The sequence below is a fragment of the Ovis aries genome, chromosome 26, assembly GCF_016772045.2.
Source record: "Ovis aries strain OAR_USU_Benz2616 breed Rambouillet chromosome 26, ARS-UI_Ramb_v3.0, whole genome shotgun sequence".
Taxonomy (NCBI): domain Eukaryota; kingdom Metazoa; phylum Chordata; class Mammalia; order Artiodactyla; family Bovidae; genus Ovis; species Ovis aries.
In genome coordinates, this window is record NC_056079.1 from 39,522,481 (window position 1) to 39,547,550 (window position 25,070).

Sequence of the window (25,070 nt, forward strand, 5' to 3'; positions counted from 1 at the left end):
AAACATCTCAGAGGTGAGGAAGCAGGAGCCTGATGGTCACAAGGAGAAAGGCCGACTTTTCTCGGCAGGCTGAGTTTAGAAGCAGAGCGTGCCAGGTGGACCTGGGAACTCGGGAGACAAGCCCGGGCGCTGGGTGAGGCTGGAGGGTTCTCTGTGCAGAGAGAGAGTGGAGCCCCAGGTGGGACACTGGGGTGCAGGGGAGCCCTCTCCTGCTGTGCTGAGGACCAGGGTCTCACACGTTCACCTACACACAGAGCTTTCTCTTCTCAGAGATGGCTTCTCTTCTCTCCATTTCCCATGGTGTTAGTCAGGATCTGTTTTCAGCACATTTCTCTGAGCCTTTTGTACTCCTTGAGTGACTGCGTTTGTGCCCAGAGTTCATCACTTGACTCTTGAATCGATGTCCTGAAGTGGTCATGGTTCCAGGAGAGCTGGACTAACACAGCCATCAGAACACTCCCAAGCCCCATACACTCCGCATGCTTGAATTAATTCCTGGTTTTAAAACTCCCCTCTTGCCTCTGCCTGATCTAGCTTCTGGCATGATCAGCCATCACTAACATAGGCCAGAAGCTGGCAAGTATCTCATTTAATCAGTAACTTAGTCCTACTGACTGACTATAAAAGAGTCCCAAAATCCACGCTCTGCTCTTGGTCCCCACTGACTCTGTTTTAGGATTCAGTCTGTTTTCTCTGAGGCAGTTTAAGGTCAGCCATGTGGCTCCAGCAGTCCTGTCTGTAGTCAGCCAGTCCTGACTCTACCTATTCACTTCTTTCCTCTGTCTTATCTCTTTCCACCAGGGTGATGTTTCAAAAATACAAGACTGGTTATTACACAGTGACCCCTTGTGTGCAGTGATTGACCTTCCACCTGGCTGCCCTCATGCTTCCCAGGTGGCGCTAGTGGTAAAGAACCCGCCTGCCAATGCAGGGAGACATAAGAGACGCCCGTTCTATCTGTGGGTCGGGAAGCTCCCTTCGAGGAGGGCATAGCAGCCCCCTCCAGTACTCTTGCCTGGAGAATCCCACGGACAGAGGAGCCTGGTGGGCTGCTGTCCATGGGGTCACAGAGAGTCAGGCATGATGGACCTTTCCTCTCAGCTGTCCTCCAGTCCCAGCAGACTGAGGCATCGTCTTTTCCCTCGTCACTCTGCTCTCTTGGTGGATGTACCCGAGTCACTCTGCTCACTTGGTGGATGTACCGTCTTCAGTACCCAGCAGAAAGGGCTCCTTTTCCCTGTTGTCTGTCCTGCCCTGGGCAGGATTGCTCACTTCTCTTCACGGGTCAGTGTTCTTTCTCCATTTCAGGGTCAGGGGACTTTGTCTTATGCTTAGCAGTATATGACATGTCATGTTTTGTCCTCATAATAATAAAGATTATTTTTATTATCGTCAATAATCTGAAGGATTTTTCCTAGTGGATAGAGGCCTGAGCTATAGCAATGAAATTTTTTTCAGGTGCCTTTTGGTACCTTGTCCTTAGCTTTCAGTCTGAAAGTCCCTTGGATAATCAGAAGCTGCCTTCTTATTTCTTACAGTTGGTTTTAAGTAGCTATCATCTCACAGAATGCACTAATAGATTAGAGTGGTAAGCAGGATCATTTTCCATAGCTACATAAAAAGCTTGGTCTGATCAATGTCATCTCTTAGGGCCTCAGTAGACCCATGCATTCTTTTTATTCATCTGATACAGAAAATCTATCTATTGACTGGAAATGTACCTCTAAAGCACATATGATATTAGTTCAGCTTGTATTTTTCCTGATGGTTTGGCTTTCTTTTGAATGTGTAGGGTGATCTGGATACCTCAGCAGTGAAAGCGGACTTCGATGAAGAGTTCAGTGGAGCAGTGATGGAAGGCGGAGAAGAAGCATTGACCCCACCAGCTCCTGCAAACAAAGGTCCCAGACCCAAGAGGGAGAAAAAGGAGCCTGGTGAGCAATCATTACACAGTGTTTTGTTTGTGAGAAAATGTGTATGTTCAGGGCATTAGTAGATTCTTTGTGCTTTTTTTCTGGTAGGTGAAGTGATATCTTCAGTTCTCACAAACATTAAAATAAAACTATTATTTAGATGAGTATTGATACATACCTTATTGTTACTCATTTGTTTTTAGGCACCAGGGTGAGAAAAACACCTACGTCGTCTGGCAAACCCAGCGCAAAGAAAGTGAAGAAACGGAACCCTTGGTCAGACGATGACTCCAAGTCAGAAAGTGACTTGGAAGAATCAGAACCTGTGGTTATTCCAAGAGACTCTTTACTTAGGAGAGCGGCTGGTATTCTGATATATTTTATACTTATTTTATCATTTTTTTGTGGTTTGACAAAGTTAGTATTACTTATAAGTTGGTATTGTTAGTATCATCAATATTACTGAAGTAGTAAACCATTAGTATTTCAGAAGTTAGTTCACAAAGACCAAAAAGCCTTCTTTATAGAATGATCTTTTCTAGCAAAGTTGGACATACATTTCTCCAAAGTGAAATCTGGAGAAAGTGTTTTCTTACTGACTTTTACGATAAAGTTTGGGTTACATTCTGTCGATAGTTTGGAGATGTTTGCTAGAAAATGCACCTTGATATGGGCTCAGTAGTAAAGAATCCCCCTGCCAATGCAAGGAGATGCAGGAGACATGGGTTTGAGCCCTGTGTCGGGAAGATCCCCTGGAGGAGGGCATGGCATCCTAGTCCAGTGTTCTTGCCTGGAGAATCCCACGGACAGAGGAGCCTGCTGGGTTACAGCCCAAGGGAGTTGCAGAGAGTTGGATGCAACTGAGTGAGTGAGCTCACACGTGTGTACCTTGGTGTAGGGCACTAGCAGCGGGGGGTCCACAGGCCGTGCTGGGTCCATAGGCCGTGCTTCGTTGGTTTCCTTTTGGTGTGTTGTCTGTCATATCATGAGAAACCCCTCACTTTATCGGCTGGTTCATATGCACACAGCATTATTTAGGTAATTGCAGTGCCAGAGCTCAGGTTGTAGAAGCCCATTTGCTAGTGTATATTAGTGTTAAGCATGTGATTTGATCCTCTTTGAATATTTATTAATTTGAAGTCTTCAAATACTTAAAAACTGATGTGTCCTATTTTATAGTTTCTTCTCAAATTTTAAGTCCTAATTTACATAAAATGAAAAAACATTCTGATTGTTTTCTTTGGGAGATACTTTTATATTTCAGGCCTTCAGTCACTAAGTAATTGAATTTCTTTCCCTAAAGTACATAGGTAGTATAACAGGGGTAAAATTTTTTTTTGTTATAGTTGATTTACAATGTTGCATTAGTTCAGAGGTGAGTTTTAATACTGTATCAAGTTACATGAAAATTAATTTATTAACAGCTTTAAAATTGTATTTAGGCTTTCCCCATACATTTAAAATGAAGTATAAAGTTGCATAGCATCCAAATGAGTTTAAAATTTTATTCCATAGTATATGCTAGAAATTATAGTAAAGCTTATTTGCATTATACCAGTGTGCCCTTCTCCATAGTGGGTGCTTTTTTATGTGTTATATTATTTTGCTAATATATTGAGATCTTAACTCTGTTTCTCCTCATTCATCTGAAAAATTACTATTTCTGTTATTTCATGGTAAAACTACTGTGAAGAGAGATGAGACGTTTTTATGTAAGAAGAGAAAGCACTTTCTAAAGATATACAGGTTGTCTTTTGTAATTGCAGAAATGGGGGAGTCGCATATTAGTAGTCACTTTTACAGTGGCCATGTGCCCTTTCCTCACTGTTTGGAGTAACGTTTAAGTGTGAAAAGCAGCATCCTGACGCTCTCATCAGGATCACGTTGTGTTCTCTGACAGCTGAGCAGGACCCCAGGGCCCCCTGGGAGTGCAGGCTAGACGTTAAGACCATCCGAGTAACTGAGGCCAAACTTGGGCACTTTTATTCTCTAATGCTTGTCTTTTTCTCTTGCATGTGTTCAGAGACTGCTGGATTATTTTTCAAGTGTATGGTTTGGAATAATATTTCACTTTGATAAAGCTGGGTTTAAAGTCATTTTTTTTTTTTTGTCCTAGCTGAACGGCCAAAGTATACATTTGATTTCTCAGAAGAAGAGGATGAAGACGCCGATGATGATGATGACAATAATGATTTAGAGGAATTGAAAGTTAAAGCATCTCCCATAACAAATGATGGAGAAGATGAGTTTGTCCCTTCAGATGGCCTAGATAAAGATGAATACACGTTCTCACCAGGCAAATCGAAGGCTACCCCAGAGTAAGTAACACAGCAACAGCTCTTCAGTGACACGGCGCAGTCAGGTATCTTGGCATCACAGGAAGCACCAAGAAACTGTTACTGTTCTGGGGAAGGCCCGCCCCATGAAGGAATAAATCTGGTTAATATTGTAGCTGTTTCCATAACTGTCCTTATAGTTGAGAGCATAGGGTGGCAAATGTTTTCCATACAAATTTGAAATAGTAAACATTTTAGGCTTTGCAGGCCATATGGTCTCTTGACTACTCAATACTGCCACTGTAGCAAAAAAGCAGCCATAAATGATACGTGAATGGATGCGTGTATTTGTGTTCCAGTAAAATTCCATTTAAAAAGTTAGGCAGCAGGTGTATGGGACATACCTTGACAACCCTGGTTCGAGGAAAGTTAGGGTGTCGCTAGAATCGGGAGGTCACTTTGCCTCCTTTGCTTTGGTCGTGGTTGACTTTTCTTGCTCTGCTGTGTCGCAGCAGGGACATGTAGGATATGAAGTTTGCAACTATTTCAGATTTTTAAGGAAGTATTTTACCACACGCAGTAAAGTATGAGAAATCAGATTATTGCCTCCTCTGATGGAGACGGACTTTCTTCTTGGATTTTTGCCACTTTACTGGTGTTAAATTCTGAAGTGGTTCTGTCAACCACAGAACTTAGTGGTATTTTGATTAACTTGGAACTTTTGCTTTTCTGTTAAGTAATTGCTTTTTCTGGTGTCTGTGTATGCGCACTAATGCTTATGAGAGAGCAAAAAGGAGTATGGTTGCCCTGGTTTTACAAAGAGAAACATGAGAGGGCTAGACTGTTCTGTAGTTATAACCTTGCAGTACATATATATAAACTCTTCAGGTTGAGATAGTGACTGATAGGTGATTGATTTCTTTTTCTTTAATAGAAAGTCTTCCCACGACAAGAAGAGCCAGGATTTTGGGACTCTCTTCTCTTTTCCTTCATACTCTCAGAAGTCAGAAGATGGTATGCTCATTTCATCTTTTCATTGTCTATTTACATATTATTGCTATGGCTTTTTTTGAGTAGTAAACTTACTTTCTCTTTACATTTTCTTCAATGTAATAAGGTTTATTTTTTCCTGATGTGATTTCTAACTGAATGGTCAGTATTGGCATTATGGAAGCACTCAGGTGGAGAGGCAGGTGCTGACATGGTTGTGTGGGTGAGGGGTAAGGAGTGTGAGTGTTTTAAGGAGAAAAAAGTATAGACAGAAACATTGGAAGGCTGAAAATTTTCACAGCAGTGAGAGTAGGTTTATGACAGGATTTTTAAAGCTACAGGCCTACCAATATGCCAGTTCGTTTTACTAAATTCTAGTAGCTATAAGACAAAACCTTCATAGAAGCAAATTTAATCAGTGTGCATACTTTTAAAAATTGCCTACATTTGTGTATAGAATTTCTAAGGTCAAAACAAATCTAGTTATATTTGAGTTACCATTTTCCATGTTTTAAATACTCATCCATGTAGCTAGACAGACACGTAGGCTGTCATCATTCAGTTGCTGAGTGTGTCTGACTCTCTGTGACCCCAAGGACTGCAGCGGGCCAGACTTTCCTGTCCTTCACTATGTCCTGGAGCTTGCTCAAACTCATGTCCATTGAGTCAGTGATGCCATCCAACCATCTCATCCTCTCTTGCCCCCTTCTCCTCCTGCCCTCAGTCTTTCCCAGCATCAGGGTCTTTTCCAACGAGTTAGCTCTTCACATCATGTAGCCAAAGTATTGGCGCTTCAGCCCTTCCAATGAATTCCTTTAGGATTGACTGATTTGATCTCCTTGCTGTCCAAGGGACTCTCAAGAGTCTTCTCCAGCACAAGTTGAAAGCATCAATTCTGCGGTGCTCAGCTTTCTTTATGGTCCAAGTCTTACATCCATACATGACCATTGGAAAAACCATAGTTTGACTATATAGACCTTTGTTGGCAAAGTAAGGTCTCTGCTTTTTGATATGCTGCCTAGGTTTGTCATAGCTTTCCTTACAAGGAGCAAGTGCCTTTTAATTTCATGGCTGCAGCCACCATCCACAGTGATTTTGGAGCCCAAGAAAATAAAATGTCTGTTTCCACTTTTCCCCATCTATTTGCCATGAAGTGATGGGACCGGATGCCATGATGTAAATTTTTTGAGAGTTGTTTCATGCCAACTTTTTCCATCTCGTCTTTCACCCTCATCAAAAGGCTCTTTAGCTCCACTTCACTGTCATTAGAGTGGTATCATCTGCATATCTGAGGTTATTGGTATTTCTCCAGCAATCTTGATTCCAGCTTGTGCTTCATCCACCCCAGCATTTCACATGATATACTCTGCATATAAGTTTAAGCAGGGTAACAATATACAGGATTGATGTACTCCTTTTCCAATTTTGAACCAGTTCATCATTCCATGTCTGGTGCTGACTGTTACTTCTTAACCTGCATACCTGTTTCTCAGGAGACAGGAAAGGTGGTCTGATATTCCCATCTCTTTAAGAATTTTCCAGAGTTTGTTGTGATCCACACAGTCAGAAGGCTTTAGCGTAGTTAGTGAAACTGAAGACGTTTTTCTAGAATTCCCTTGCTTTCTCTTATGAGCCGATGAACATTGGCAGTTTGATCCCTGGCTCCTCTGCCTTTTCTAGATCCAGCTTGTGTATCTGGAAGTTCTCGGTTCATACACTGCTGCAGCCTAACTTGAAGGATTTTGAGCATAACATTGCTAGCGTGTGAAACGAGTGCAGTTGTGCAGCAGTCTGAACTTTCTTTGGCGCTGCCCTTCTTTGGCACGGAAATGAAAACTGGCCTTTTCCAGTTCTGTGGCCACTGCTGAGTTTCCCAAACTCGCTGACATACTGAGTGCAGCACTTGAATGGCATTATCATTTAGGGTTTAAGTAGCTCAGCTGGAGTTCCATCACCTCTACTAGCTTTGTTTATAGTGATGCTTTCTAAGGGGCACTTGACTTCACACTGCAGGATGCCTGGTCCTAGGTGAGAGACCACACACCATGGCAGTTATCTGGGTCATTAAGGGTCATTTTTTGTATAGTTCTTCTGTGTATTCTTGCCACCTCTTCTTAGTCTGTTCTGTTAGATCCTTACCGTTTCTGTCCTTTATCATGCCCATCCTTGTATGGAATGTTCCCTTGATATCTCCAGTTTTCTTGAAGAGATCCCTAGTCTTTCCCATTCTCTGGTTTTCCTCTATGTCTTTGCACTGTTCACTTAAGCCTTTCTTAGCTGTCTTTGCTGTTCTCTGGAACTCTTCACTCAGCCGGGTGTCTTTCCCTCTCCCCCTTGCCTTTTGCTTCTCACATTCTCTCCGCTGTTTGTAAGGCCTCCTCAGACAGCCACACTGCTGTCTTGCATTTTCCTTTTGGATGCTTTTGACCACTGCCTCCTGTACAGGGTCACGAGCCCCCACAGTTCTTTAGGTGCTCTACCAGGTCCAAGCCCTTATATGTTTGTCACCTCCACTGTATAATCCTAAGAGATTAGATTCAGGTCCTACTTGAATGGCCTAGTGGTTTTCCCTGCTTTCTTCAGTTTGAGCCTGAATTTTGTGATAAGGAGCTGATGATCTGAGCCACAGTCAGCTCCCGCTCTTCTTTTTCTGGATGCAGAGCTGCTGCTTCGGTTGCAGAGCATCATCAGTCTGATCCCAATGTGACCATCTGGTGATGTCATACGCGTAGACAGACATACACAGACCTGGTACATGTTCTAAGGTGTATGTAGAGAAAGCCTGTCAGAACAGCCATATAAAAGTCTCACTCACATCCAAGTTGCCATTTTAAGAGTACCTTTTTGGTTTGAGAAAAGGAAGGATGGAGGGAAAAACTGATTAAATTGAGTGTAAAAGTAACTGAAGGTACCTACTTGCCTTTTAAGTTAAACTTTAAGGGTGTAAGATTGGTGAATGTTGTTACTGATATTCATGAAATAGTTAATTAGCTGTGTATATACTAAAATAATCACAGTGAGAACTTTTATTAAATACCTCATTTTAAAATCAGTATTTTTGAATTGACCAGTTTAAAATGATTAGCATTTGGGAGTATTAAGAATTTTTATTACTCTGTGCATTTCTATGTGGTTTTACCGAGTTAACATTTTTGAAATACAACACTGTAATATTTTTATTTCTGCTGTTTGTACATTGTGGACTATATGATCACAAAACAGAAACATATGTTTACTATCTAGCTAGAGGTGTCATCAGTAAAGATGAAGTTTAACTACTTAGTGGTCCTTACAGAATCTCTTTACTAAAAAAATGACTGATTTTTAGATTCAGCTAAATTTGACAGTAATGAAGAAGATTCTGCTTCTGTATTTTCACCATCATTTGGTCTGAAGCAAACAGAAAAAGTTCCAAGTAAAACAGTAGCTGCTAAAAAGGGTATGTACTTATTTTTGTTAAGCATCACATAAACCGTATATAGTTGATTTCAAAGGAAATTTAATACAATTCGAAACTAATTGCACTAGTATTTCAATAGAAAATAGCTATAAAGTATAAATGTATATACAGAAAATCCCTCTGGTTTTCGTAACTATTGAGGTAATTATTAAAATGTCTGTAAGATCTCATTTTAAAGCTCTTATAGAATAATCCCATGTACTGATATCAAGAGACAGCTTTCTAGTGCAGGTGTCCTGTAGTGAGAGTTCGTCCCTAGCGCAGCCGGTTGTGTTGTGTGGGGCCTGCCTTCACTCATCCGGGGAGCCACTGGTCAGTCCCTGGTGTCCTTTTTTGAGTCAGGTAGCTTCTTTCTTTTCCATAACCTTAGGTTGTTTATCAACAGGCTGAGTTGAGTCATGAATCTGTTACTAGCACTAAGGCACACCCCTCAGAGGAGGCCAGTGTTAGTGCTCCGGGTCTACTCACCCAGCAAGTCAGTAAACAGTCTGGAATGTCCCTTTAGCATCTGAGAAAGGCGGCACACAGACCACCACGGTAGATACACGTGTTAGAGGGGCAGACAAGCAAGGGGAGGCCCTGCTTCCTCTGCACACACCAGGGCTGTGGTGAGAAATCGTTTGGCTCATGGGTTCTCGCCCGCACGCCCTCGTCCCTCTCTTCATGGGCGGACTCTCCTCCGCGGGGCTGTACCTGCCCCTTCACCAGTGACTGAGGGAAGCTGGTTTGTCTCGGGGCTCTTGCCCTCAGGCTAGCTCACTCTGGTTTCACACCAGCTCTCAGTCTTGTGCGGTGAAGCGTTCAGAGTGATGGCAGGCTCCACACCCCACCCATTCCCAGCTGCCCTCACACATCACCTCCCAGACAGCCCTAACTGCAGTGTGTGTGAGGGTCAGGGTGGCTTCTGGGGCGCTCAGACTTCCCTGCAAGCATCTTATCTTGATGGCAACACCTGAGAGCCATCCTGAACACTTGGAGCCAGTGCCTCTTCCAGTGATAAGTCTGTTTCCTTCATCAAGCCGTTCACTCCTAACAGGTTAAGAGTTCAGTGTTAAGGCCAGCACAGCTGGCACTCGCCTGCCCCGAGGCTCCGGCTCAGGAGAATCAGGGGTGACCTACTCTCGCCCTTACTCACTCACTTTAATGGCCCTTGTTTAAAATGTCACTTGAATCATCAAAAGGCAAGTTACATATAATAAAAAAAGCATTCTGTCACCAATCAGCAGTTATTTGCCTTACGCTGGCACCAGATGAGACCATTTTACTATGCAAGGCCACTCATCTCCATGTCAGCAGTAAGAAACCCTGTCATTACGGGATTCAGCTTGGGTTGTTGTTAAGTATATTACATTGATCTGTGAAATGGACATTTGCTTAATAGGAAAACCGTCTTTAGATACAGCCCCTAAGCCCAAGAGGGCCCCCAAACAGAAGAAAGTAGAGACTGTGAACTCTGACTCGGATTCTGAATTCGGCGTTCCAAAGAAAACAGCACCAAAAGGTGAGCGATTACCTTTGTGTGACTATCTCAACACATTCCATGTGCAAAGCTTTTGTTTCTTCTACTTATTGAGGTTAGAGAGACTGGGTACCTGTTTTAAGTCTCTTTACTCTTCAATAAACAATGTTCTAAGAATCAGTGCTCAATTAGAATCCTAAGGAAGTGTACAGCAGTTTGGCCCAGTCAGTGAGCCTCAATTTCTTGATCTGTGAAACAAAGATCTCTCTTGCAACCAGAGAATGGGTCAAAGACCCCCTGCAGGGGACTCACTGGAAGTCATTCCTTAAAAGGCAGCGAGGGCTCCTCTTAAAGTGTGGGACTCCTTGCAGGAGGCTGGAGGGCTGGCAGGCAGAGCCTCGTCCTCGTCTCGGGGTGGAAACAGCTGCCCTCGGGGCCCCTCCTGGCACAGCACCAGCTCCTCTCCCCGTGGCCTGTGGGTCTCAGGGGTGCTTTCAGCGGAATCCATGGCTTCTCTAAGGGTAGTGGTTCTGTATTTCACCATCTGATAAGATACTGGCGTCAGTGTGTCTATTTCTTAAAATGGTGGTTGGGGTAAGGAGATAGACCTACGTGGCCCCAAGGGAGAATGGGGGCAGACGAGAAACAGGGACTTGGGAGGTGGACCTGTTCACGTGCATGGCTTAAAACAGTGCCATCTTACTGATTCATCTGATCAGACGTGACATCCCAAGGCCACATAGCTATCTTTTCTTACCATACAATCTAGCCATAGCTCCTGAACTTTAACACATTTAGAGGTGCCATTTACTTCCATTTCCTGTCTCCGGCTTCACTGTAGGAACATTTGGTAACCATTCATGTTTTACCTTTCACTTTCTTCCAGTGAGAATGAGGTAGAGGAAAAAACTAGGCTTACAGGGGGGTGATTCTAATCTGAGAAGGAATGTGGAGATTTGACAGATGCTCTCATGACTAATGCTGGGGTGACTTACTTTAGGATTGTGCTGCTTAAAATGGGATATGCAACTGGTTGTTATTAGTGTGATAAGTAAAATTTAGAGTAGGCATTTAAACCATGTATTACTTTCCTAGTGATTCATATTACATTTTTAAAAGTACTAGTCTGTGGCAAATAGGAACTAATTTTTAGTACCGCATACTCTTTAAGATTTTTGCTTCACGCCCAAGCACCACGGGATGTGCAGATGTTTTATGCATTAGGGGCTTGGTCATTAGAATCTGCCACGAGGACGTCCCCACTGGTTTAAATGTAGTTGTGAACTACCGTACGCTCTGGGGTTGGCGTGACTAGTGCTGCTGACGGACTTTTTCCACGTCAGTCACGCTAAGAGATCAGGGCTCCCAAGAAGGAAAGTGGGTTCTGGCATCTATCTTTTTATCCTGCACTTAACTTTGGGAGAAAAAACTGCTTTGTATCATTTTAAGGTAAAGGCCGAGGGGCAAAGAAGAGGAAAGCATCTGGTTCTGAAAATGAAGGTGATTACAATCCTGGCAGGAAAACCTCCAAACCACCAAGCAAGGTAATAGGAGCATCTTTTAATGTATGGTTTTAAGATGATGTGTAACTGGCTTCGTTTGCTTATTACTATCATGTCTTGATACAGCTTTAACCCAGCATCTCTTATCCATAGGGGGCTTGTTTATGGTTAAAAAGTTATCCAGGTATAAAATTTATATAATCAGGACCATCTCTTGGATACAAGTGTGGCATAAATTAGCTTACTTAAGAGTACTCCACTTCCTCCAGTGGCAGAAGTTACATGCTTCCTTAACTGAAATATTAATTTTCAGATCGAATAAAAGCTATTTCTTTTTTGCAAATTGATTTGACAAGGACCAATTTGATTTTCTAACTTGAAGTCATTTGACTGTGGATAATTTTCCCAATTAGCCTGACGCTTCTCCAGACGTACACTCTCTCTTTTAGGTAAATTAACAACATCACACGCCCCCCTTTTCTCTGTCTTCCTTTTAAAACTTAGAAATACGAACAGATGCTGTTGGCTGTGTAGTGGTCTTTACACTGACCCTTTCCACCCAGCCGTCTGCTGGGACTGGGGTCCTCCCTGGTGACCATTCTCTGCACGTTTATAAATACGCACCTTGTGTGCACCTGCTGTGCACCGTCTTGTTCTCGTCTCATGAGTTGACAGGTACTTAGCAGTGAGCTGAATTTTTATTTTTCTGTGCATAGTTGCTGGGTAACATAAGGTTAGAAAGAAGTAATGGTGTAAGTATTATTATCATAGAGAATTAGGTAATGGGCCTCACACTTCAGTTACTTAGCATTACAAGAACCATTATTTTCCGTATGTCCCAAAATAAGTGAAGGAATAACTAGTCCTTTAACTTTGGTGTTTTACCTTTTTTTTTTTTTAAACCCCAGAAGCCGAAGAAAACCTCTTTTGATGAGGACTCAGACGTGGACCTCTTCCCCTCAGACCTCACCACTGAGCCACCATCGCTGCCGCGGACTGGCCGGGCGAGGAAAGAAGTGAAATATTTTGCAGACTCTGATGAGGAAGATGTCGATTTTGCAATGTTTAATTAAGTGCCCACCGAGCACAGAAACAGTTCTCAGAAGATAACTTGTGTTGTTCTTTTTGTCTTTTCTGTCTCAGACTTTTGTACATCTGGCTTATTTTAATGTGATGTAATTGATGGTTTTTTATTATTGTGGTAGGCCTTTTAACATTTTGTTCTTACACATACAGTTTTATGCTCTTTTTTACTCATTGAAATGTCCTGTACTGTCTGACTGGCTTGTAGAATTGTTATAGACTTGTGCATTAGCACAGATTTTAATTGTCACGATTGCAGACTACAGACCTGCTTTTTGAAATGAAATTTAAACATTAAAAATGGAACTGTGTTCTCCGTCTCTTTAAAGATGAACGTGCAGTAAAAGCTCCCATACACCTTTAAAATAAATATACTTTATTCTTTGCCAGGAGACTCCATGGAAAAAGGTAAACAGCATATGAACATAGAAAGCACTGTTAAACGATCTCAATGTACAAACAGCCAGTGAAAGCACATCACAGACTTGCTAATATATCAAAAAAAATCCACTAGTGCTTAAATGAGAACTAAGAAACTGACACTTGCGTCTGTGAACCACTCCATCCCACCTCATAGTGACTGAACCGGGCCCGAGGATGCAGACTCTGCCCATGACTTTGTGGGGGGGTCGGGAGGTCAGCCCCTACCTCTCAGGACACAGCGTTACCTGGTACAGGTGGCAGACCAGCCCGCCGTCATCCCATGAATCCTCCGTAATGGCTTGTGAACAGGTAAACAAAAACGTATTAACACTGAACAGTGTTGCTGCCTTGGAGGCTATCATCACTGTAAAAATGTCTCTTTAAAAAAAATTGTGTAGTTATGTCATTAAACAAGTAATAAACCATTTTTAATTTAAAGTGACATCAACAACTGAACAAATGGCGTTTGATAACTGAGCTGGCAGTTACACTGATAGAGAACGCTCTCCTGCCAGCGCAGCGGACCTGTATACATTTACTGGGCGACAGGAAATATAAGACGCGGTTTGAGAGCATCCGAAGAGCAAGGACAAGCGTCTACACTAACTGAATTAGAGTATCTTTAGCCTTATCTCGTCACACTTCAATACTCCGCTTCCTTACCTGGATGTCTTGATTGTTCTGTGAAAGCAAAATACGCATCCTTTCGACCCTCTCTCAACCGGACACGCACAGTAATCTGCTCCGTGACCGCGGTCTTGGTGACCTGGAGTGTGGACATGAAAGAGCCGCGGACGCATGGGAGCGCAGAGCCGCACTGCTGTATGTACAGAGTCTCCGGAAATGCGACCAGGGTGAACCGAGCTGGCTGGGTCTTTGCCATGCAATCTTGAGTGTTCAAACGGGAAAATAGAGGCTTTTAACTAGCTTGGGGTTGCATGAAATGGCTGATTTTTAGAATTTAAAAAGTTTGTACTTCTAGGTAAGTTAGACAGCGAGGGGTATATATTGATACATACGAAAACTTCTTGGTCCTTCTTGAGTTTTAATATATTTTCAGTCCAAAAACTAAGCAGCAGTAAAAATGTTTCTTGCATTTTAAATCCCAGGAGTGAAGGTTCTCGGGAATGTTGGAGTAGCCAGAAAGTGTCTCACTGCAGCAGTGGGGACTGGCCGACGCCGCTGTGCTCCACGGAGCTGGGGGAGACGCTGGGGCTGGGCTCCGCCGTGTGCCCGCTGGAGCTGGGGGTCAAGGGCTCGTGCCCTTCAGAGTTCTCCAGCATTTCCTGAATGAGCGGCGGCATCGAGCCAGGGATTTCCATCTTCAAGGTAATTACACGCTCTGCACCTTTTAGAGAGAGAGAATAGAATCCAGTATACCCGGGTCTGCTCTCACCCCCTCACGGTGGGGGAGCTCAGGGCGCTCGGGCCTGCGCGTGGGACGGCGCCCAGACACCCCCGCTCCCTCTGTGGGCAGCAGCGGAGACGGGAGGATGGGAGATGTGATCGACTCCACCACTCGGCCAGTTCTGGGAAACAGTCCTGGTGTGTGTTTACTCAGCATCATTGACAGAGAAGCTCCTGGTGCGAGACCAGGAAGCGTCTCTTGAGAACAGTGAAAGGACGGCAGCGCCCAGGAGAGGCGGCAGGACCCGAGGGCCCAGGGGGGCGCCAGCAGCCCCGCCGCTCGCTACCTGCGGCTCCTCAACACTGAAGGGCTTCGCTCGGGGCTCAGGCGGCAGAGAATCTGCCTGCAACACCGGAGACCCGGGTAAAATCCGTCACACTGCCTCAGGGGCACCAACCACACTGCAAGCGCCCGAGTCCCCCGTGTGGACGAGGCGGGTCACAGGACTCGCATCCCGTAAGCATTGCCGGGCGAGCGCGGGCCCAGCAGCGTCACTGCTGTGAGGTCAAAGCCCTCAAGACGCCAGTGGTCGGCACTACATGTCCTCCCAGGCCTCTGAGAAGGGGCTCGGGGGCCGGAACTGCCTGCCAAACGTGAGTGCTGTGCTTCTAAGCACACTTTCTGAAACGTGACCTGCCCCCTGCTCAGCGGTCCTCAGGGAAGGGGAAGCAGCAGGTCCGCCCAGGGACGCGGCCCGGCCTGCCCTCTGGCAGGATAGCTCTGCTCTCGCCCGCAGCCGGCTTGTGGCTCCACGCACTTCTGTAACCGCCCCAGTGGCCGTGCAAACTGGAAATCACTAGGCAAGAACAGGAACACCTCTCCAGGAGGAAAACTCCCCTTTCTTAGAGGTGCACAAGCAAACCTGCCTGTACCCAGGGTGGCCGGCAGCCTGCGGAGAGAGGGGGCCGCAATGGGCGCCTGAAGCACTGCTGACTTTCTCGTGAGGTTTGGGTGATCAGGAAAAACTGGGATTAAGTGCACACAAACCAGAGAGTGTGTGGAAAGCTGGAATGAAACGTACGCAGCGAGAAAGTGACAGAGCCAGTCACCCGGCATGCAGCATGTTCTCTTGGAAACGCTTTTTCTAATCACTTAAGTCACATGAAACTGTAAAGCCCTTCTCATAATCTGCTAAGATCACTGCGTGGGCTAAGGTATGAGGTTTAAGAGGAGGCACCCTACTTCTTTTTGTGAATGAGAAATGAATTCCAAAATGATAACAGAAAGGTACCTATGGTCAAACGCCCTGCATTAAAACCCTTCTATAAAGGCCAAGTGCAGCAGTCAGGACAGCCAGCCCACCTGGCGGGGGGGTGCGGCGGGCGGGACGCACCTTTCGCGCTGATGCTGCGGAGGTCTGTGATCTTCATCAGGATCTTTGGGAACATGTGAGGCTTGCTGGGCCGTCTCTTTCTGATGTAAATCTTTAGTGCTTCCAGCAGTGGTTCTTGTAGCTTATCTACTTTTGTTGGTTCTTCAAGGTCCTGACGGTCTGGATTCCAGAAACAAGGTATTAAATAATTGAGGTCAGGACAGAATGAGCTCTGTACTCTGGCGAGTCCCTGCCCGTGCCCCCACCTCCTCACATGAATCTTGCGATTCAATCCCATAAGCACATTTGAAGGTGTGTGCGGCTGTTCTGGGCTTTCCAGGTGGCTCAGTGGTAAAGCACCCGCCTGCCACTGAAGGAAACACGGGTTCCATCCCCGGGTCGGGAAGATCCCTTGGAGGAAATGGCAACACACTCCAGGGTTCTTGCCTGGAGAATCCCACGGATGGAGGAGCCTGGCGGCATAGAGTTCAAGGGGTCACAAAAGAGTTGGACATGACTGAGCGTACAGACGCCACTGTTTTAAGCTGTGATACTTGAAAATGACTGCCCTTGTTGGTCAAACCACATTTGGAAGGCTGGTGGCCTTTATCCCAAGCAGAGAATTACTTCGCTTGACCAGGAGATGTCACTACTGAACTGAATTAGAGGAGCCCTCACCCAGATGGTTAAAATGCAGGTAAACCAGCCCCCAATTAAAGGCAGTGGCTCCTAGTGAGCCAGTGAGGCTGTCACCACCAAATAGAACCTGGCTTCACACCAGCCCTCTCGAGGTGGGGGGGCCAATGGCGAGACTACACTTCCTAGTCCCCGCCTTGGCAAACAGCACCAGCAGGCTCCCTGACTCATCCTAAGAATGTCCCCAGGCAATTCACTTTACGATGGTCTGATCCTACCTTTAAAACAGCAGCTGTGCAATGCAGAAGTAGCATTTTGGTATTTCAGAGCAGGAAAACCCCAAATGCCTTTAACTTATAATAATACGGAAAAATGCAACAAACTCTAAGCATGCATGCCTGGTTTCATCCACATGTCCTTTCCATGCAAAATAACTCCAAAGTGGAGATGAAGAGTCTCCCATAATTTACAAGTGTGAGCTGCTCTCCACGGACTCTCACGAGGGTGTTCTGGGCGGTGATACCTCCACAGATCAGGCAGATGGCGCTGAGAAGGCCCGTCTCCGCGTCGTCCATCTCCAGCGGCAGGAGCTGGCCGGCGAAGGTGAACACCAGGTCGGTCAGAGGGCCAAAGCCGGCGTTGTGCATCTGGGTTCGATTCAGGGTCAGGCCATCCGAAAACGTCATGGTGTCTTGCTCTGGGGTGTACCTGGTGCAGATCCTGAGAATCTGGGAGGAAACCACCACGGCTGGGTCATCAGCACGGGCCTGGCCTGACAGCCTCTCCGGGGACCCAGGGGGGGAAGCCCAGGAAGGTTCCAAGGGCTCTAGGGCAGATGGCCCCCCCCCCCACCCGCCTTGGGTGCCAACGCTGCTCCAGCTCTTCCTCCAAAAGACCACACACGTCAAAACAAGGGCAAAACCTTATTTAGGGAATAATAAATAGGACACAAGAAATTTTGAGAAATATCTGTTTATGCTAAAAGTGATTCATTTGACTCAAGTAAACATTCACTGAGTACCTACTTATATCCCAGGCACTGCGCCAGGTGCTGGGGATGAAAAGAGGAAGACTCAGTTTTTTTTTTGAAGAGCTCAGTCCACCAAAAAAAAGGCCAACATTTACACTGTAAGCACCCAGCGCAAAGCCAGAGCTCCGCGTGCTCTCCGTTACGATAGCCGAGGAGCTGGAGGGCTGATGACGCTTCTTACAGACCAGGGGCTCCGGGCTCAGGAAGGCTGGGCTGAGCTGGGGCTGGCCCCCCACCTGGGGGACACCCCGAACACCCCCGTCCGGAGACCGTGACCCCAGGGGACAGGCTGAGCCAGAGAGGGGCTGGACGCAGCGGGGGGCAGCAGGGTAGCCCCACAGCGGGGAGGGGGCTCAGCCCGGAGGCCTGGCAAGGTCTCCTGGAGAAGCAGCCCTACAGGCCAAGGTCACCCCACCGCCGGTCAGGGCGCCTGTAAAGGCCCGAACTGCAGTATCCGCCGGAGGCAGACACCACCGGCACGCCAGCCTGCAGCCACCAGCCTGTCCTGGGGCACATGGGTCCTGGGCACTCAGCCTCCGCCCCCAGACCCCGGCCGCCTCTCGGGGAGCTGGCCTCCCGCCCCGTGAGGGTCTGCCGCCCCCAGCTGGTGTGGCCCTCCTCGGGGACCTCCCCACCGGGAGTGGCGGCCCCATGACACCACCGGAGGGGCTCAGGCGGCATTCCCACGGAGGCCCGCAGCTGCCCCGCTGTCAGAGCGTGGAGGGGCCCGGACATCACGGGCCGAGGTCACACGCCAGGCAGTGCCCGGCGGGAGGGGACCCGCGTCCTGGAGTCCACAGAGGCTCACGGCGCGGGGCCTCTACCCTCGCTTCCGGTGGGGCCAAGAGGCACCAGACGAGCCTCTGCAGCTTCCCGCGCATAAGAGCCCCCCGGGGTCTGCAAGGCGCCCAAGGCTCCCCCGAAACCCGTTCCACCCTGCGGGGCCTCGCTCCTCAGGCCAGACGACAAGCGGTTCTGATGCAGCGATTCCACCGCCGACCAAGGAGAGCGGCGTCGGGAGGGGAGAACGCGGGGCCGGGGGAGGGCGTGGGCCCCGGAGACACAGCCCGGAGCCCCGGCTCGTCCCACGACAGCCCCGGCGGCAGACCCAGCCCTTCTCGGGGTGGCCGCCCCTCGCCGGAGGGCCGGGCTGCGGACGAGTGGCTGGCGGGGGTGCAGCGCTCACAGGCGGGCCGGCCGTCCCCGGGGCAGGCGCCCTCCTCGCCCCGCGGGCGGTCAGGGCAGAGCCGCGCACGGCCTCACACGCCGGCCGCAGTCGTCCCAGCGCCGCGGGCCCCCAGACCCCGGCCTCCGCCTTCCCCGGCACCGGCTGGGCCTGCGACCCTCCACGCGGGTCGGCGGGCAGCCGATCCGCTACCTGGGGCTCAGCGCGCCGTCACCTCCTCGGGAGCAGGGAACACTAGTCCTAAAAACTACCACTTCATACCACTTCACCCTTTCTTTTTTTTTTTTGAACCATGAAATAAAACTGTTTAAGAGCTGAGGTGTAACACATGGGGCGGTGTGAAACCACTCTGTGCGGCCCCTCCTCCAGGGAGTGGAACTTCAGCCCACTTGCAAAGGTCACAGCCCGCGACCTGGCCCTGAGACGGGCGCAGGGGCCGGCCGGGCCGTGACAAGGCCATGGGAGGCGGCGGCCGCATCCCCAGCAGCCCAGCCCTCTGCTCAGCAGCAGCTGCAGCCTCTGGGCAAGTGTGATGAGCCGGCCTGGAAGCATCGGCCGCCCCGGTCAGGCCTGCAGATGAGGCAGCCCCCCGAGTACCCACGGCCACCCTCCTAGAGCCCCGCCGTGAGCTCCCAACAGCGGGGGCTGCGGGACGAGACTGTCCTCGGGGGCTCTGTCTGGGCAGCGTCTCGGGGTCACAGACTACGGACAGCGCACACCCGGGGAACAGAGCGGGACGCGCCCGGCCCTCCCGGCCACACACCCCCACCCGCGGCCTGCACCCGTGCCCCCACAGCTCCCCCTGTGCGCCCTGAGCCACGGATGCCGCCCAGCTGGCTGGCTCGGGGCTGTCACTGCCGCGCGGCAGTGCGAACCCTTCGACGGGGACGCCCTGCTGTCCCCTCAGCACCGAGCGAGGTGGCCACACGGCAGTGACGAGCGAACAGGCACCCACTTACTGAGGAACCTCTCCCACCTGCTAACCCCCTGCAAGGGGCGTATGGAATCCGGCGATTTCTAAGTGCTTTGGGAGAGAAAACACCCGTTCACCATCTCGTTCTCTGCACTGACTGGCCATCGGGGCAGGTCCTGATCGAAGCGTGTAACCCCGGGGGCTGCGGTGTGACGAGGCCGCCCCACGGGACAGCGGCCGCCCGGAGACCTGCGGCACGGGGCTGCCCGAGAAGGAAACGCAGGGCGGTGAGCCCGGCCCTCCCTGCCCAGCCTGAGGTCAGGCTCAGGGAGGCACGCCAGGCGAGATGAACAGGCCACCGCGGGCCCTGGCGTCGCGGCCACTGGCTCGGCCCGTGGCCCCCAGCCCGGCAGGTGCTGAAGGGTCAGTTGGCTGCAGACACGTCTGCAGAGTGGAAGGGGCCCGGGCTCACCAGCTAACTGCGAACCACCATCGGCTGGAGGCCTGGAACCTACTGACACACACACTCCACTTCCAAAGACAACGCAGCGCCAGTGACTGGGAGGAGGGACACTTCCACAGAACGAACGAATCCCACACCTGCTGCGGGAGGGGCACCGACCCACACGCTGGACAGCGATGCCACTGAGATTCTCTCACAACCACCAGAGCCCCACGGCCACTGCCCAGCCCGGGGTCCTGGCGCTGGGAGGAGGAGCCCGGAGCATCTGGCTGTGGAGGCCAGCGGGGCCTGACTGCAAGGATTCCACAGGACTCGGGGCACCAGGGCCTCCACTCGGGAGGCACACAAGGCTCACGTGCACTGAGACCCAGCGAAAGCAGACTCCACGGGAGCGTGGCCCAGACCACGGGCTGCTCGAGAGGGCCTCGGGGGCACAAGGACACTGGGAGAGAGGGGCCGTGGACGCCCCCAGAGGCCGCCGTCTGCACTGAGGCCTGGCCTGGCCAGCGGGTTCCAGCACAGGGACACCTCAGGCCGAATGACGGGCGAGAGGACAGCCCCGCTGGCGGCAGGCCGACTGAGCCCACAGCTGCCTCAAGCGCACCCCTTGACACGGTCCTCCCAGCACAGGGCCAAGACCCAGCTGCGGCCCCTAGTGGGCGGGCTCCAGCCCTTCCCACCAGCAGGGCTGCACAAGTCCCAGAACCAACCTCACCCTCCACCGGGCAGACACCAGAACCCAGAAGAATCACGGTTCTGCCTTGAGGAATGGAGACCACAAACCCAGAAAGTTGGGCAAAAATAAGATGGCAGAGAAATATGTCTCAGACAAAGGAAGAAGATGAAACCCCAGAAAAATAACTAAGTGGGGTAGAGAGAGGCAATCTGTCTGAAAAAGAATTCAGAGTAATGGTCCTCAAGATGGTCCAAGATCTCAGAAAAGGAACACAGAATAGACCAATAAAATACACATGTTTAACAGAGACCCAGAAAATTCAAGCGACAGAAAGCTGTGCAACGCAGGCACTGAAATGAAAGACACACCAGAAGGTCAGACAAAGACAGCACACACACAGCTACGGGCCGGGTGTCACCGGTGAACACAGACGCAAACATCCGCACCAAAAGCCTACCAAACAGATCCCAACAACACATTGAAAACCTCATACACCATGATCAATTTGGGTTCATCTGAAGGATGTAAGGATTCTTCAATATATGCAAAATTGATGTGATATATCATAATAACAAATTGAAAGATATGATAATCTCAATAGATGCAGAAAAAGCCTTTGACAAAATTCAGCACACATTTATGATAAAAACTCTTCAAAAAATGGGCACAGAAGGAACCTACCTCAATGTAGTTAAGGCCATATATGATAAACCCACAGCAAACATTATTCTCAACAGTGAAAAAATGAAAGCATTCCCTCTAAGATCAGGAACAATACAAGGGTGACAAGCTCACCACTATTATTCTACATACTTTTGGGAAGTCCTAGCTTCAGCAATCAGAGAAGAAAATGAAATAAAAGGAATCTAGGTTGGAAAAGAAGAATTAAACCTCTCACTGTTTGCAGATGACATGATACTGTACAGAGAAAACCCTAAAGACGGTATCAGAAAGTTACTAGAGCTCATCAGTGAATTTAGCAAAGGTGCAGGACACAAAATCAATACCCAGAAATCACTTGCATTTCTATATACTAACAATGGAAAATCAGAGAAGTTAAGGAATCAATCCCATTCACCAATGCAACAAAAAGAATTAAATATCTAGGAATAAACTTACCTATGGAGACAAAAGAACTGCACACAGAACATTATGACACTGACTGAAGAAATCTAAGATGACACACACTGATGGAGAGGCAGTCCACATTTCTGGGCTGGAAGAATCAATACTCTGAAAATGACTGTACTACCAAATGCAATCTGCAGATTCAATGTGATGCCTATCAAATTACCAATGGTATTTTTCACAGAATCAGAACAAAAATATTTCACAATTTACATGGAAACACAAAAGACCCCGAACAGCCAAACCAATCTTGAGAAAGAAGAATGGAGCTGGAGGAATCAACCTCCCTGAAGTCAAGGACTGACTTCAGACTATACTACAAAGCTACAGTCATCAAGACAGTGTGGTACTGGTACAAGAACAGAAATGTAGATCAATGGAACAAGACAGAAAGCCCAGAAATGAACCCATGCACCTATGGGCACCTTATTTTTGACAAAGGAGGAGGCAAGACTAGACAATATACAAGAGGCCAAGATAGCCTCTTCCATCAGTGGTGGAGGGAAAACTGGACGGCTACACGTAAAAGAATGAAACTAGAACACTTCCTAACACCATCAACTCAGTTCAGTTCGGTCACTCAGTCGTGTCCAACTCTGTGCGACCCCATGAATTGCAGCATGCCAGGCCTCCCTGTCCATCACCAACTCCCAGAGTCCACCCAAAACCATGTCCATCAAGTCGGTGATGCCATCCAGCCATCTCATCCTCTGTTGTCCCCTTCTCCTCCTGCCCCCAATCCCTCCCAGCATCAGAGTCTTTTCCAATGAGTTAACTCTTCGCATGAGGTGACCAAACACAAAGATAAACTCAAAATGGATTAAAGACCTAAATGTAAGACCAGAAACTATAAAACTCTGAGGAAAACATAGGCAGAACACTTGATGACATAAATCAAAGCAAGATCCTCTATGACCCACCTCCTAGAGTAATAAAAACAAAAGTAAACAAGTGGGGCCTCACTAAACTTAAAAAGTTTTTGCACAGCAAAGGAAACTATTAACAAGGTGAAAGACAACCCTCAGAATAGGAAAAATAATGCAAATGAAACAACTGACAAAGGATTAATTTCCAAAGTATATAAGCAGCTGATACAACTCAATGCCAGAAAAACCAACCACCCAGTCAAAAAGTGGAAAAAAGACCTCAATACACATTTCTCCAAAGATGACATCCAGAGGGCTAACAAACACATGAAAAGCTGCTCAACATCGCTCGTTATTAGAGAAATGCACATTAAAACTGCAATGAGATATCACCTCACACCGGTCAGAATGGCCATTATCAAAAAGTCTACAAACAATAAGTGCTGAAGAGGGTGTGGAGGAGAGGGAGCCCTCCTGCACTGTTGGTGGGAATGTGAACTGACACAGCCTCTATGGAAGATGGTATGCAGATTCCTTAAAAAAAAAAAACTAAGAATAAAGCTACCATATGACCCAGCAATCCCACTCCTAGGCATATACCCTGAGCAAACCAAAACTGGAAAAGACACACGTGCCCCAGTGTTCACTGCAGCGTGAGTTGCAATACCAAGAGCATGGAAGCGAGCGAGACGTCCATCGACAGATGAACGGATGAAGAAGCTGTGATACGTTTATGAGAAAATGTTACTCAGCCTTAAAAAGTAATGCACTTGAGTCAGTTCTGATGAGGTGGATGAACCCAGAGTCTGTTATACAGAAAGACGTCAGTCAGAAAGGCAGAAACAAGTACCATATACTAATGCAAATATATGGAATCTAGAAAGATTATACTGACGAAATAATCTGCAGGGCAGCAATGGAAACACAGACATAAAGAGACTTATGGACATGGTAGGGGGCAGGAAGGAGGGGGGGATGTATGGAGAGAGCAACATGGAAACTTAATTACCATATGCAAAACAGACAGCCAATGGGGATGTGCTGGATGACTCGGGGATCGCAAACGGGCTCTGTACCAACCCAGAGGGGTGGGGTGGGGAGGGGCGCGGCAGGGAGGTTCAGTGGGGAGGGGACACATGCACACCTGTGGCGGATTCGTGTCGATGTTTGGCAGAAACCAACACAATTCTATAAAGCAACTAACCTTCAATTGAGTAAAATACACCAGAAGGAATAAGCAGCAGGATAGCTGAGCAGAATGAAGAGATAAACTGGAGACTAAATGCTCAGAATCACTGCCATGGAATAAGGAAAAAGGAACGAAACAAGGACAATCTAAGAGGCCCAACACGAAATCCACCAACATTCTCATTATGCAGGGGAAGAGAGGAAGGGCCTGAGAAAATATCTGAAGAGGTGATAGCTCAAAAGTTTCCTAACACTGGAAAGGAAACAGTCACCCAAGCCCAGAAGTACAGAGCCTCAGGCAGGACAAACTCAAGGAGCAACATGCCAAGACACACGGTAATCAAACTGAAAAATGAAAAGACAGAGAAAATATTGAAAGCAAAAAGGGAAAAGCAATAACGTAACATACTAGGAAATCTCCACAAGGTTCTCAGTTTATCTTCCAGGAGAAACTGTGGGGACCAGAAGGGAGTGGATGAGGTGTTTAAGGTCATGAAAAGCAAGAAGCTGCAACCCAAAATACTCTACCCAGCAAGACTCTCATTCAGATTTGGCAGAGAAATGAAAAGCTCTGCAGACAAGCAAGAGGCTAAGAGCATCCAGCACTATCAAACCAGCTTTGAAACAAATGCTAAAGGAACTTCTCTAAGCAGAAAATTAAACACTGCAGCTAGAAACACAAAAATCATGAATGGGAAAACTCACTGGTAAAGGCAAGCATACAGTACAGGTAGGAAATCACCCCCACAGAACATGACCTCAAAACCAGTAACTGTGAGAGGAGGAGAGAGCACATGCAGGGTACCGGAGATGCACCGGAAATTAAACGACCAGCAACTTAAAACAGCTTGCTTATGTATAGATTTCAGCATCAAAACTTCATGGTAACCATAAACCAAAACTGTACAATAGATAGACACACAGAAGAGAAAACAATCCAAACACAACAATAAAGGCAGTCATCAAATCACAAAAGAAGGGAACCAAAGAGGGAGGGAGGAAAAAGGCATACAAAAACAGCTTCGCTCCAGAGCATGAGGGCTTGAGCTCATTCCCTTCTCACACCACCACCAAAATCACAACTGATGAAAAATCATCATCATCAAAAAACAAAAACCACACTGGAATCTACTAAAAGGATACTCCACGCCCAAAGAC

At 47.7% G+C, this 25,070-nt stretch overlaps 2 protein-coding genes across 15 annotated transcripts in view; one reads left to right on the top strand and one right to left on the bottom strand.

Moving 5' to 3' along the window:
• The window catches only part of TOP2B (DNA topoisomerase II beta), a 96,165-nt gene extending 83,171 nt beyond the window's left edge, over positions 1 to 12,994 (top strand). For 5 of the 8 annotated variants that reach the window (XM_060407104.1, XM_060407101.1, XM_027962625.3 and 2 more), the window contains 8 exons: positions 1,793 to 1,934; positions 2,117 to 2,278; positions 4,030 to 4,231; positions 5,124 to 5,203; positions 8,508 to 8,618; positions 10,021 to 10,140; positions 11,548 to 11,642; positions 12,509 to 12,994. In XM_060407104.1, the coding sequence (XP_060263087.1) occupies positions 1,793 to 1,934; positions 2,117 to 2,278; positions 4,030 to 4,231; positions 5,124 to 5,203; positions 8,508 to 8,618; positions 10,021 to 10,140; positions 11,548 to 11,642; positions 12,509 to 12,673 (1,077 nt within the window). In that variant the 3' untranslated portion in view covers positions 12,674 to 12,994. The remainder of the gene's footprint in view (positions 1 to 1,792; positions 1,935 to 2,116; positions 2,279 to 4,029; positions 4,232 to 5,123; positions 5,204 to 8,507; positions 8,619 to 10,020; positions 10,141 to 11,547; positions 11,643 to 12,508) is intronic. The other 3 variants (XM_060407102.1, XM_042241492.2, XM_060407103.1) reach the window with 1 other exon arrangement.
• Positions 12,995 to 13,042: 48 nt separating this feature from the next.
• RARB (retinoic acid receptor beta) overlaps positions 13,043 to 25,070 on the bottom strand; it is an 869,358-nt gene continuing 857,330 nt past the window's right edge. For all 7 annotated transcript variants that reach the window (XM_042241494.2, XM_060407106.1, XM_027962678.3 and 4 more), the window contains 3 exons: positions 16,986 to 17,190; positions 15,848 to 16,006; positions 13,043 to 14,454 (listed from right to left, as the gene is read on the bottom strand). In XM_042241494.2, the coding sequence (XP_042097428.1) occupies positions 14,258 to 14,454; positions 15,848 to 16,006; positions 16,986 to 17,190 (561 nt within the window). In that variant the 3' untranslated portion in view covers positions 13,043 to 14,257. The remainder of the gene's footprint in view (positions 14,455 to 15,847; positions 16,007 to 16,985; positions 17,191 to 25,070) is intronic.